General features: G+C 32.1%; 1 protein-coding gene across 2 annotated transcripts in view; it reads left to right on the top strand.

Annotated features, from left to right (window-relative positions):
- Nucleotides 1-14,394, top strand: part of LOC111420525 (zinc finger protein 235-like) — a 32,172-nt gene extending 17,778 nt beyond the window's left edge. The window contains exons 2-3 of one of the 2 annotated variants that reach the window (XM_023053541.2): nt 5,044-5,759; nt 5,907-14,394. In XM_023053541.2, coding sequence (XP_022909309.1) covers nt 5,044-5,759; nt 5,907-6,443 — 1,253 coding nt within the window. In that variant the 3' untranslated portion in view covers nt 6,444-14,394. Of the gene's footprint in view, nt 1-5,043; nt 5,760-5,903 lie in introns of both variants that reach the window. The other variant, XM_023053540.2, reaches the window with a different exon arrangement.
- The last annotated feature ends 347 nt before the right edge of the window (nt 14,395-14,741 follow it).

The raw sequence follows: 14,741 nt of genomic DNA, 5'->3' as shown, positions 1-14,741 counted from the left end.
GAATTCCATTGGTCGTATCCGTCGTTAGAGAATCAATAAATAAAGGACTGCCATTTATAACAACCTACACCAAAAATTTCACTTAATTATTGTATAAAGCTTTATTTACTTGCACCTATGTAAGATGACATTGGTCCGGGTGCTAATAACAGTTTCCTGCGAACCGGTGTCTTTATTATGCAATATGTTGTTTCGAGATATATTGTAATTGTTCCAAGGACATAGCTTTAGCCGTCAAAGGCAAAAGTTTACCACTACCTTTTAGGGAACTATAAAAATTCTTTCTAGATAATCGATTTTAGTGGTTGGGTTAACGTTGCCATTATCCTATTAGATCCATCAATCAGATTAGAAAAAAATAATATCATTACTTATGTAGAAATTAAAAATTTCTTTCCATTATTTTTTAAGTTAATAATAAAAATGTAATAAAAATGTCGTTTGCACGTAATAGTCGCATTACTAACAATGTTGTCAAACGCAAATAATGACCCATAAAAACGTTTTTCGTCTCAAAAACCGTTTACTTTCACAATGAAAAAAGAGTGTAAATACTGTTACCGTAGCATTGATTCGAGCACGCTCTGCTATAATAAAAACCCTTTTAAAGAGTAATAGGGTGGTCTGGTAATGGTACGTGATAAAATGTTGCGTATGTCAGGATCAATATGTCACTAGGAGCTATTTAAGTAGGTGTTTTATAAATTACCTTATAAAAGAATCTAAAAGTATTCATAGGAAAATAAACATATGCTTACATAATTGGTCATAAGTTTGTGCTAAAAAGTATGAAAGTTAAAAGTGAATTTAAAAAGAAAATGAATAATTCATAAAATAAAATAGTACAATGAACCTATTTTTAAAGTAGATTAGTAACTGATATGCTTCCAAGAAACTTCAATGTCGTCGAAAAGATCGATTTTGTTATTACCGTCATGAGTTCAGGCAATAGTATAAGTATGATTCACATAAAAGACTCATGAATATGCAAATGACTTTCAATAAAAATAGAAATAAACTTTACCCGAGAACAGTTTTTGCTGATGTTAAAACTGGCGACGTGGTGCGTCATGCGTTAAAAATTGCTATTACACTGCCTGTAATTAATTTTATAATATAATATTACCAAGGGGTAATTACTAATTCCACGTTTTCATTAATAATTTTGCTTCGAAAACGGTATCGATGAAATTGAAACATGTGCGTTAATGTATGTAACCGGTGAACTGGTGTGCTTAATTTCGATCGGTATTCCGCTACTATTCTGTGAAAATCTAATAAAAGTACGGTAACAAAGATAGAGTATGCAGCGCTTCCACCAAATTTTCGAGCAATAAATTTTGCAAACGGCCTAGTAAATAAGGGACGCGAAAAATTACCGGACCATTCTACAGTCCATACGAAGAGAGTAATTGCATAAAATTTCAATTACGTTTTATTTACCCGGCTGAGGTCCTACCATCCACCTGAAACGACCACAGAACTGAAAAAAATTTCGTACTGTGGGAATTGCCATGTGAATATTTCACTAGACACCGGTTGAAATCGACGACCAGAAACTTTCGCACACGTTTATACATTCACGTTTACAGCTTTTATATTTTTTTCGCTTTGATTACAAGCTTGGTTGTTTATTTTCTTTATTTATTAATAATATATTAAAAGTTAAGTACTATTCTATCATCAAAACAAAATTTCGTCCTTGGGGAAATCGCTTTCTTCCTTGTACTAAAAAAGTTTAATAACGTTTCGGTGTCCTTTTTCTAATATCCCTATTAACGTAAAAGTCTTTTTCGCTTTTTGCACTTATTGCTCTACTCCGGAAAATTACCTACTTAGTGGCCGACGTTGAAGTGAAAAGGAGGCGTTGTCATCAAATATTCACGACGGTATTTACAAATAGGAAATTAAACAGCGCCCTCATTGTCAACCAAAAGCTCTTTTAGTACGCATTTTGATTTATGTAGTGCAGCTATCGCCATCGATTCCATGTCCGGACTGGTCTTGCCTGGGAAATTTTTGCTTACTAATCATAATCGACAATTCGTTCTGACAGTTCCTGCAATGATCGGACGATGAAATCGATTCTTTCAAATATTTCATGATGTTTATACAAAACGAAACAGTTCCAAAAATTGTTCTTTAAAAATATTTACGTTAATTAAAAAAATAAACACACAAAAGTTTTCTTTTTAACGAAGAAAAAGACAAATCTGTCTAATAGTCTTCAAGCGTTCACGGACGGCGAGTCGTTTCGAACACAAGGAAAAAAACGAATTAAACCAGGACATCAAAGGATTCCCACTCCTTTGCTAAGATGAAAGAAGCTACCAGCATTTCCGCCCTTACCCGTCGCGCGTTTCCGTTTCGGTCCGGGGGTTGGTGGTCACGTGACCCCCGGCGTTTCTTATGTGTATAAATTGCCGGGGATTATGCAGCCGATTGGAAAGAAATCGGACGAATAATTCCCGGTCGACCAACAACACCGTTTACAAAGGCACCAAAATAGGAGGAAATGAAAAGGACGCTGATCATTCTGTTTTCTCGATATAAATTGAGCATTAGTTAAAACTGTTCAATATAATTTTTCTTCTTTTCTACCTACCATAAGTTGTTTTATTCATTTAGAATACACCAAAACAATAGCTATTCTTTCAATTTGAAATTATAAACGTAGCGAGACCCGTATGTGAAATATGTTCTGAGGCATAAGGAGTATCTTCTGTATGAAAAATTACTTGAAATTAATTTAAGAAGCTTTCATCGTATTTTTGCAATGTGTTTTTCTCTCTTCTGTGAAGATGGTCAATACATGACCGAACCAACTTGTTATTGTTGATGTAAAAGAATCTAATATATCCCTGCTTTTTAAGTTGCTGCAATAGTTCCTATGTGCTTCTCAAAGTAAAGAAAATTCATGCTATCATCTTGATGAGCATTGATGACAGGCTCTCTGCTCGTACTATACTATTTTTTGATTGCTAATATGTCGTAGCGTAATGAGCTGTCGCTCTTGTAGCAGCGTTCTACATTTTGGATTCATAAGAAGGCGAAGACCATAAGATCGCCACAAAAAGGTGAACCCAATCCAACCTAACTTTTTTGAATGCCTGAGTCAGACTAGCGTTAAGGGGTTTGCCTTGAGATGCTTCATTTTAATTTTTTGTTACATACCCGTTTTTTTTCCAACCACTATTACATATCCATCAAACCCAAAACTTATTAGATTTTCCAAGTTCATTCGCAAATTAAATAAAACCTAAACACACCAAGTTTAGGTTCGCGACACTTATCGTTCAAGCATAAAACTTTTCTAATGGTTGATATTAGAGTTCTTCTTTGATCGCATAGTTTTGGTCAACGTACCGAATATCGATGGATAACTACCCTTTTCCTGATATGTCAGGCATTTCGTCATCCCAAATAGAAAAACCATTTCACCAACTATTTGTTTTCTTAGATTTTGGCTGCCGATATCAGCTCATTTTGAATTGAAGTATAGTTTATGGTACCGGACAGAATCAAAAATTATCTTGCAACACATTTCTGACAAAGAATCCTTCCTGCAAACAACGACACCATATATTCTACAAAGTATTATTATTGAAACGATAGGAAGGAATTTCTTCTAATTCTCTTCCACATGTTTCTCAGTGGACATATCGATTTGTTCAATAACATCCTTCTGTGTCCCTTCCATTACAGATTTAAAAATTGCTGCCACAACACTCGACTCTGTGTACCATCCATATGCTACATCTTTCTTGCGCACTCATGCATATTTATAAAGTTTCTGAAAGGTGAAACAAGGAACGCGACCACAATTCTCCTTTACTTGTTATTTATCATAATCCTTCTTTCTAATTCGTTGGCATACTCCAAATGGAGTCAATTTATTTGTTGCTGTAATACTGTTATTATAAATTGTTCCAGTATCGTTGAATGGAAACATTTAACATCACCTTGGAAATTCAACAACCTTATCTATGTCTCCTTTGATTACAAATACTTCGATCATCACTATTTACTCTTACTTAATATTTTTTATTCTTACTATCTAACACTAAAGAAAAGAATTAATATAACGGCATTGCATAATTAATCTCAACCACAAATAGTTAATTTTATAACTAACTGCACTAGGATAGTATATCCAGTTGAATAACTTTGATCTGCTATATTTGATATTGTGTTTCTTGGAATTCTGTCCCTTGTTAGGTGTTAGAAACATGTATACGAAATATTTACTGTATATAATATATATTTATTATGTACAAATTGATATTTATTACCTATTACGTACTTACAAATCGATATTTATTACATAGTACGTAATAAGGAGACATATATTTGCAATGTACTTATACAACATTAGAATTTCTTGAATATTGTGCTTAATACTTTTTCCTTAAAGGTGGATGCTCTGCGTACACTACCTGTTTGATCTGTGTTCGTAACAAAATCAAGATAACAACTTCGTATTGTTTTCACAAATACGATGAAAACACGTTCTAAAATACGTGAGCTATGGTTCTGTCAAACGAAATATAAGAAAAATAAATATAATATATGTTAAGGTGAATGTTTTTCCTTTCACATTTTCAGAATGAAACTTCGTTAGTAAAAAAATAGTTATTGTAATAAAATGAGGTTGAAAAAGAATGTAATGACTTTAGAATCGGAACGCGGATCTCCCTTCTCGGCAAACCAATGGCATTTGGCCCTTTGCTCGATTAAAGGCATTGCGAAATTTCCGTTCAATTTAGTTTCTTGTTGTGCTCATCCTATCGAGCGGAGCCAACTTTCCAACTCTGCCGCCGTGTTGCGTTGTAGCATTTGGCTTTAGCAATTGTTGATCGCCGCCGGTGATGTGTTTCTGGGGCATTTACTACCACCATCGCCGCCACTGGTTGTCGTTTAATCGATCGCTAATTTTAGAACTTTAGTTTCTCGTTATCAACCCAATATCGAAGTAGAGATTACTAATAAGATAAAGTTTTGCTGCCCAATCAGTTAAACTTCTTTATTTTTGTTTAATTCCAGATCTACCGGAAACAGAAGAAAACAATCAATTAAAATCAGAACAAGATACAGTAAATCAAAACTCGGATGTTTCGTTATTTACAAGAACTCGTAGTGCCGAAGAAACGGAAGCAGCACATGATCTTCTGTCGTTATCACAAAGTTTACCACCTCTTCAAGCGCCAGGAGTCGTAACTGTACCAGTTATAAATGACCATCCACCATCACCAACATCAAATTACCGACCTTTATCGCCAGAAACGTCCAAACCTTCATACATTAAAAATATTTCAACAACTCCAATAACAACATCAGTCAATTCACCTTTGTCATCTACAATAACATTACCACATATCCTATACGTAGTTCAACTTCCGAACACCAACGAGCCGACTCCACCATCATCAGATTGTTCTATGGATAGCGATGATCCGTTATTTATCGCCGAAACAGCGCCGATTGAAATGAAATCGATGGCAACCACAACCGAAGATATTATTATATTACCTCTATCACCAGAACCTGAGAAAAGAACTTGCGAAATCGAAACGCAAACTGATAATCCAATTTTAATGACAGTTCCGGTTGATGAAACATCGGAAAGGTTGAGAGATTCGTCGAAAAATGAAAGGAGATGTAAAACAATACATAAAAAGAAAAAGAAAAATCAAAAACAAGATGAAAATTCTAATAGTAGTAATTTTGAAGTTGAAGCTATGTTAAAGAAAATTAAAACGGTAAGTTTTTTGTAATTAGAGCATTTAATATCGATATACAGATAGAGTACATTAGATAAAGTACATTACTAATAAATTTTAGAACATTAAAGCTATAAACAATAATTGCTTTGAAATCCGTGAAAGAACAAAACTTGTTTTCAGAAGTTCTACTCAGTAGTTGAAGATGATCGTACCGCAATTTCACCAACCGAAGAAACCGATGGAAAAACTCGATTTACCTGTACAGTTTGCGGTAAAAAATATGCAACATCAAGTAACTTATCGCGTCACAAACAGACTCATCGATCGTTAGATTCCCATTCCGCGAAAAAATGTATGACCTGCGGCAAAGCGTACGTTAGTATGCCAGCGTTGGCGATGCACGTGCTCACCCATAAACTGAACCATAGTTGCGGCATCTGCGGCAAACAGTTCAGCAGACCGTGGTTGCTCCAGGGTCATCTAAGATCGCACACTGGGGAAAAGCCCTACGGATGCGCCCATTGCGGCAAGGCGTTCGCTGATCGTTCCAATTTGCGAGCTCACATGCAAACGCATTCATCCGACAAGAACTACAAGTGCAACTTTTGCAAAAAGACGTTTGCCCTTAAGTCATACTTGAATAAACATCAGGAGGCCACGTGTCAGAATGGAAGTTGTGATGAGAAAGAACCAGATGAACCCGAGGTTATCATCAATTAGGATTTATTATAAATTTCAAATTAAAATTTAGGGGATGAAAAATTTTTGGATTAAGTTTTATTAAAAAATTATTTCTAATATTACTTTATGGATCTCAACTTCAAAGAACACCAGTATATTTTTCTAGTCAAAAAAGCTGTGTTTTAAATAATTTTACAGAGTAATTCTTAAAATTATAAGTACAAACGGTGTAACCTTATTTCTTGGATTATTTTGAAAAGAAAAGTTTATATAAACGTAATTCATAAAGTCTTTCCCAAAACGTTATAACCTCTTGTTGTTTCAGTTAGAAAATGAACTATGATAAAATTAGATTTTAGAGTGGATCTTTAAAAAATTGTAACTTTTAGTGGGATGATTTTTGATGACATGTTTAAATAAATTAACTTCTCAAATTCATGTAAGGAATCAGATGGACTATGTACCTGTAATTTCAGATTACCGCATACTTATATATTTAATTGAATCCTCTTAACACTTTAAATATGTATTTATTTATTTAAATGATTTCTTATTTATTTTACGTTAGTCAAGCACTTTAATAACACAGGTTTATTAAATATAGGTCAACATTTGGATACATGAGAAAGAAGGTACTCCTTTAAATGAATATGAAACATCAGTACTATTTTTATTATTAAGTCTGGTTTCGAGATAAATGCTTCAATTCTATGCTTTTGTTGAAAATTAACTGCAAAAAGATGGTTTGAGGGAAATAATTAATAATTTTGTCAAAATAAGTCTTAACCATTAATCATGGAGGTGCGATATGCGGAACATAAATCCTGAGGTGCCGTCTGGCAAACTACTGCCGATATTAGGGCATAAAACTTTAAAGGACTTATATATTTATTCAACAATATTTCTAGATGACAACGTTATTGGCGTAACAACAAAGTTTGAAAACAGAGCATATCACTACAAATTAGTAATATAAAAAAATACATAAAGGTCAGAAAAAACACATATTATAAAGCAATTGTAATCGTTGAATTAAGTAATAGATATCTATATAAAGATCAAAAACTAAAAATCGCACATACAAACCAGGGTTGAGCATAGTAACAATTACCAGAAATAATTCTTAATCTATCTTTTCAGTAAAAGATAAAGAAAAACTGATACATAGAAGCAGCCGTCCATAAACTCCAATTTCTGACGTTGGATATCAGAAGATTGAAAAAAGTTGTAGTCGTATATTGCAATAAATTACTTTCAAACACGCGAAAAATAAAAGAATGTGTAAAATTTTTTAGATCCAACTCCACAGATCAGATTTAAAAATGGAGAAATGTAATTGGAAGTCTACTACCTAATATAGGGAAAAATATATTCTTCCTTTTAAGATAGACTCATCAGTTTTACTCTCATCTATATGCTGTCGTTATATCTTTTCTTTAGACGTTTAATACTTCAGGTGATTTGTCTCTTGTTACTCGCACAAGTCTGTGGTTGCCATTCTGTTGATCCCATTCTTGTTTCCTGTTTAGTACCCATTCGTTAATATTTTCTATATTTACATTTCTTTCTTATATCTTCACTTCGCTCCAAAGCATTTTGATCTCAGTTGTCTCAAGAAGTCTTCTTGTTTTTGATGTGCCTGATATCGTTTTCGCTAAATAAGTCATTGGCCTTATCGTTGTTTTGTATATTCTTGTTTTTGTGGTTCGATTAATATGTTTGCTTCATGTATATAGTAAAAAATGAAAGTTTTGTTTAGTTTAACAGATCCTCAATTCAGAAGCTCGATTTTCCCAACCCCAAAGAACTCAAGAGCATATATCGTTCCAAATATTTTACCAAAAGAAAACGGCATAAAAGTCTGACAACCCGCTTCGTGCGACGTTAGATGATTGATGTTTATCTTGGGAAGAAATGGCTGCATTACAAGACTTTTGTTAGACGAAGGCCGTGGAGATGTTGACGATTTTTATACATTATAGAGTTATTTACGGCATAATAAAAATATATAAAACTTTAGCCACTATCTCCTAGATTTTTGTGCTACATTATATGATGCGAATAATTGATCCAAACGATCAGCGCTGCCCGATGTTATCATGTGATGCTTCAAAACGGAAAATTTCCTCATCTAAGAAATCGTTGCGATTGTAATGGTACTCGTACGTACATACGCATGAGTATGATGTAAGCTATTCATCCGCATAAAGATTGTAGTACCGCTTGACAGAATCATAAATTTCTATGGTTGCAGACTGTAAGAGATGTTGGATGGGAAATCAAAAAGAACTATACCGTTATTTTTACAATAGATGAAAACAGGAATTGATAAATATGACATATACATATAGTCTATGGTTGGTTTAATAATACAGAATTGTGTTTACTGCATCTAAAAAATGTTGAATAAACAGTAAAAAAATTCTAGGTCATCCAACTAAGATGATGAGGTACCATGCAACTTACAAATACAGGTGTTCTTAACTTACCTCATTTTCTTATGTGTAATTTTATCATTTGTGGTATATACTCACCGTTAGCGTTTACAGCAAAAGTTATTATTACTAATAACTCCCTTTCAGCAAATGTTGTGTGTCTAACCTACCTTGCTGTGCGTTTTATATTTCTTATTCATTGAGCTGATATTACCAAAATATTATTATTCGTTGGTACGGTTAAATCTACTCTTAACATACTTGTCGATTCTGGTGAACGAACTGACTAATGTAGATATTGCTTTCCAAGAACTCCTTTTTGAGAATTTTGATGCGTTTAACGTATGGTTTATACCTCATAACGTATTACGGATTATAGTTATGGCCAAATTGACAATTTAGTAGCAGAAATTGTCAATTTGATCATAATCGCTGATCCACTAAATTAATTAATTCACTAATAAATGACGGCACAAATTAATAACCAATTATGAAACAGAATCAAAACCATTAAATTACAGTGTTTGATGAAGAATAGAAGTATATTACATAACGTTAATATATTTTAAATGCTATTACAGATACCTATTTCAGTTTTCTAAAAATCACTAATATTTTTACTTCCACGAAATAAGTAATAAAAATGTTTCAAAATATAGTATAGGTCAAGGTGTTATACCATAAAAAATAGTATATGAAATGATTATAAAAATCGTAGTTTGTTGATTGTAAAGATATTTCACTATTAAGTACGACAAATAATGGCATAGAAGAGTGGGCATAAACCACAATAAGAACTCCATCCAATGAATCCAATTAATAGGAGAAATATTAATGGTCTCGCGCTAATATTCTGTGGGAAATCAACATTTTAGTGGAATGCAGCCGATTCTTGTGACAACCCTGACTACGTGGAGAAAGAAATGTTTGTCAAATAAACAAGCAGGTAGCAGCAATATAAATGCCTTTAAAAAATGTAAGAATACATCCTGTCAAGTGCCATATCCATGTTGTTTGTCAAGGCTATGGAAATACTGAGCTCTAAGAATCTGCAGGTCTTTCTGCATAGTTATAAGCCATCATATTAAGTCCTGTACCTTTTTACCAGCTGCTGAAAGGTCGGCGAAAAGAGGCATGTCAATTTACAATTTGCTTTACTAGCTGATAATCATTTATAAATAAACCACAGCACCAAGGTGTCAAATAAAAGTGCGACACAAATCGTGAAAAATTTCTCCAGTAGGTTTCTACACTCGTTTCTCCAATCTATAATAAACTTTTATCTGTTTATTATAGAGTGGAATCACGCTAGTAGTCCAAGAGAAGATCATAAGATCAGAGCCAAGCTACATAACACAAGCTAAATAACTGAAGATGCGCAAACCTTCCATAAGTCTGAGAATAAACTTTTATAGGTGAAGTGACTATAAAGAAACGATTGAAATAAAATGATATTTCAAAAGACACTGAAATTGCAATTTATTCTCAGGTTATTTAAAATCATGAAATATTTATCATTTATTTTCATAATCACTTACCGCCGAGACTGTAATGTAATAATAAATGAACGTATTTACTACAAAAAAAACCTCAACAAGGTTACGTTAAGAGGTACGTAAAATTTACTAGACAACTACTTAGACAACCCAAAACTGATTTATACAGCACGAGGATTTATTAAACTTACATTTTTTAGGCTTTTCGTGATTGAGAAAATTTCGTGCTGGTCCATAAGACTAAAAAGGAAATTTTTGCTCACCAAATGTGTGTCAAATAAGGTACAACAAGGGGACTAAATTGGCTCAAATAGATGAAATCACCTGTTTAAAACTACAGAGGAGAAATAGCTACCAAATTCTCCATAAAAGTAATCTGTTCTATTCAAGTTTACAACTTATGATTTATCGAATAATGTTCATTGTACTAATATTGACCCAGCTCAGAAATATGAGTATTATTTTATTTACTAACCTTAAGAATACAGCAGATACCGTAACAATACTAGAAACCTATACAGTTCCTACTTCCAAATCCATAGTTTGATCTGCAAAAATCGAAATATGGAGAAACTAACTTGAATATTTTATTCTTTGTTGGATATTACACATATACTTTAAATTTTTGAAAATATAGAATTTTATATTAACATAAATTGGTTATAAATTTGTAATTTCGATACAGTTAACCACATGTTTGCAGTATATTTAAAGAGAGTTCATGCATCTCGCTCTTACGGAATAGGTAGTTATAAAACTAAAAATATCTAACATAAGAGGGACATCAAAACGTTGCAAGCCTTTCATTTAAAAAAAGCATGTATGTGACATCTTGTGTCGCCAGTAATGTGAACGAAATTAATAAGGTCACGTGAAATTCATGACTCGCTGATGTTTGCATCTACATTTAGATAACTCCAAAATAATCTCATCAAACGCGCGAAATGGGCGTCTATATTCACATACACAAGACTGACAATTACACCAAAACCTGACGAACCTGAATTCATACGAAGACAAGGATTTCAAATTCCACAAAGAGATTTCGTCGGTAAAGGCGGTAAATTGCCTTATTCACAAACTTTATAATTAAAACGTTAATATTATACCCCGGAGTTAAAAATTAACATATTTAGGGTCAGTTTCTTGAAACCATACTCCACTAACCACGCTGATTAAAGCAAAACAAGGAAAAAACCTTTTTAACTCTTTGAATGAGGACGTAATGAGGAGTTAAAGTGAACACTATTTAATAAATGAATGCAATCAATATCTGATACTGAAATCCACAAAACTTTTATCTTGATTAAAACCTAGAAAACTACTGAAGCATTTATCGCAGAAACCTGAGTTAATGATACCTTTTAAGCTGTTAGTTCTAAAAGCTTTATAAACTTGTGTTATTTTTGAATAAGTGTAATAACTAATAACACAGTTTATCTAGTCATTGTCTATAAGATAATTTATGTTATTTAATCTATTTTAAATTATTTATGAATCAAATTTAATTGTAAATAAATCAACTCAGAATGAATTATAAAATAAAAGCCCAAAGAAACGTAGTTAAAAGATACGTAATGTTTAAAAAAGATTTAAAAAGTTCTTTAGTAGATACTCTAGAGTCAGGCAATAAAAAGCAATATATCTGCACTGATAATGCGCTTAGAGATTTAAAAAGTAATTCAAGAGAAGAAATACCCGTAAAAAGTCGTATAAATAAACCAAATGAATTTATTAAGAGCAACGAATCCTATAATTAGATATAGTCAATACTCAAAATTAACCTTGATTTATTTCTACCCGGAGTTATTAACACAAAAAAACAAATCTAGTCAACACAAAAGAAATGACTAAAACTAAAATAGTATTTATGTACCGGAGTTTATTTCAGATTTTAGAATTAGATGAAGTTGTACAACGAAATTTTCATGTACCGTAAACTGTATAAATAAGTATTATTACTTTCGTTGATTTGAAAACCGCGAAAATGAATCATACAAACACAAAGATATTTGCATGTGAGTGTTGTCCGTTTTTGTCGCTGTTGTTGAGGTGAAATGTTAATCTTCCCAACCGGAATTTTGTACAGAATGAATTATTAACAAAGGTTTTGCCGAGAATGAAAATGATGAAAATAAAAACAAGATTTTGTCAATTTTTACATCGATAAAAATGGGGATCAATTTTTTATATCGTAGGCTATTTAAGTGAAGGTGCCTAGTTTTTGCAAAAAAAAAACACGCTTTTATGCGTGATAACATTTAAGTGAAATCACTAAAAACCTCAATTTCATGCCAAATAATTTGGGGTTATTCTAAATTTCTATTAACTGCTGTCTTCTGATGTCACTCTTTAAAACAAAAATGCTGAAACCTCGATTAAAATTTTTCTAAATTTGTTTAACATTTTCTATGAAAATTCTTCAACACTTTCTATGCTATCTTACGTTTACTAATGAGCTATACTAATTGCATAAAAATAAGAGGTATAAAATGCATAATGCGTCATACGCATAATTTATGACGTCTGCATAAACTATTTATCAATGTGAAACGATCACAGTGATATGGTGACCTGCTAACTCGAAAATTTGAAGACTGACAACATATTTATTTTTTAGAAAAGTGTAATCATCGTCGTGTTAAATGTTTTGTGACGTCTTAAATGTGTAATTGATTAAAATATCTTTTTTGTATGTAGATGCGACAATATCGAAATGGATTGTAAATCCGATTTAAGATTATTAACGTTTCACCTCCAAACACACAAAAAAATTACCAATTAAAAGTAAGTTTGTACGAAAACTAAATAATTAATTGTGTATTTTTACAACAATTTATTATTGTGTAATTGTGGTTAACGTTTTGTGTCGTGACAACCTGTAGATGACTCTATTACATATGTACTTTTATGGTAAGAAAAGTTTTTTGAACAAAACTGTTTTTTCTTTTTTTTTTACAAAAAGAAACGTAAACATAAAGCCTGTAACTTTTAATGAGTAGCAAAAAAATACAAGAAAAAATAGTTTCGGTAGAACGTTACAGTTTGTAACCTGTTCAATTATTAGCTTTAGTTACCTAGATAGTTTGGAGTGGTGATAAAAAGCGTTGAAAGACTTGGGAAAAGCAATATACTCAATTTGTGAAACGTAAAAAAGGTTCATGTAAACTTTTATAATACGCCCTTAATAAGTTTCTCTTATTATTTTAATATAATTGTTTTAAATATAGTATACAAATTAATAGTGATAATATTAATTATAGAAATGTTTTTAATTAATGTCATTGTGGTATTAAAGAAATTGATTGTTATATTTGTAGAGAATGCGATGAATGAGTTTTAAAAATTGATTGACACCTAAACATTTCATTGCATTTACTACATTATTTGTGTTAAAAAGAATTCAACAAAAAAAAATAAACGAAAAAGAATCGCGTATTTTTTACCACAACCGTGAAAAACGTTTGGAATATTTTTGAATACAAATTAAAAGTAAATTTTTACACGACATATATTTTATGAATTATTCAATTTTACTGTGTCAGTTCGGTTTAAAATTAAAAAAAATGAGAGGAAAAATGATATAAGAGGAAAATCAGGTCATTGTTCGAAATGTGTTCGACGACGTGTGCTGACATGTCGGAAAAGAAGTCGATAGCGTAGGAATTTCCGCTCTCCTATCTCGCGCACCTTCTGAAAACCAGTTGTTTTCACGTAGAAAAGTGGCTTTCAGGTTCTCCCACGCGAAGTGCTCCATCGTAACGGTGGCACAATATGACAAATATTGAACTAGGAAGCGAGCAATAAACAAATTTTCTATCCGTATACGCAAATACATAAGCGTTTACAAAAAAAGATACTAGAGACGTCAATAGAAGTTTTGCGTACGATTTATGTACGCATTATGGGGAACAGAGTAGGAATGCGTAATTATTACTAATATAGTCGTGCATGTGTACTTTAGTATACATTTATTAACTATTACCAGTGATTATTACGAATATATTATTATATTTCACATTAGCTCTGAAAAGCAATAAAAAAATATTTTTAATCCAATCCGTGTTTTATTCTTCCCACACAATACTTTAATATTCATTTAAAACACATAATCCCATCTAAATATGTTTTATTCTTCCCACACAATTTTTTAATATTAATATAAACCCCTAAGTATTTCATATTCAATTAGAATGAAAAAAAAGCAGTATTCCTGAGTAATCATCGAAACTAATTATTTTAAATAGTTTCTTTTGTGGCAAAAAATAATTCAGATAAGGTTGCTGTACCTTAAAAGAAATGATGCAAATTTTGCATTAACTCTATTAAATCTGTTAACTGTACAGTATCGGTCCTTCAAGGTTACATAAAATTGCATCCTTGCCCTTAGTAATTCTGCATGAAGT

Source organism: Onthophagus taurus, chromosome 1 (genome assembly GCF_036711975.1).
Source record: "Onthophagus taurus isolate NC chromosome 1, IU_Otau_3.0, whole genome shotgun sequence".
Classification (NCBI taxonomy): Eukaryota; Metazoa; Arthropoda; class Insecta; order Coleoptera; family Scarabaeidae; genus Onthophagus; species Onthophagus taurus.
This window is presented reverse-complemented; position numbering and strand designations above follow the sequence as displayed.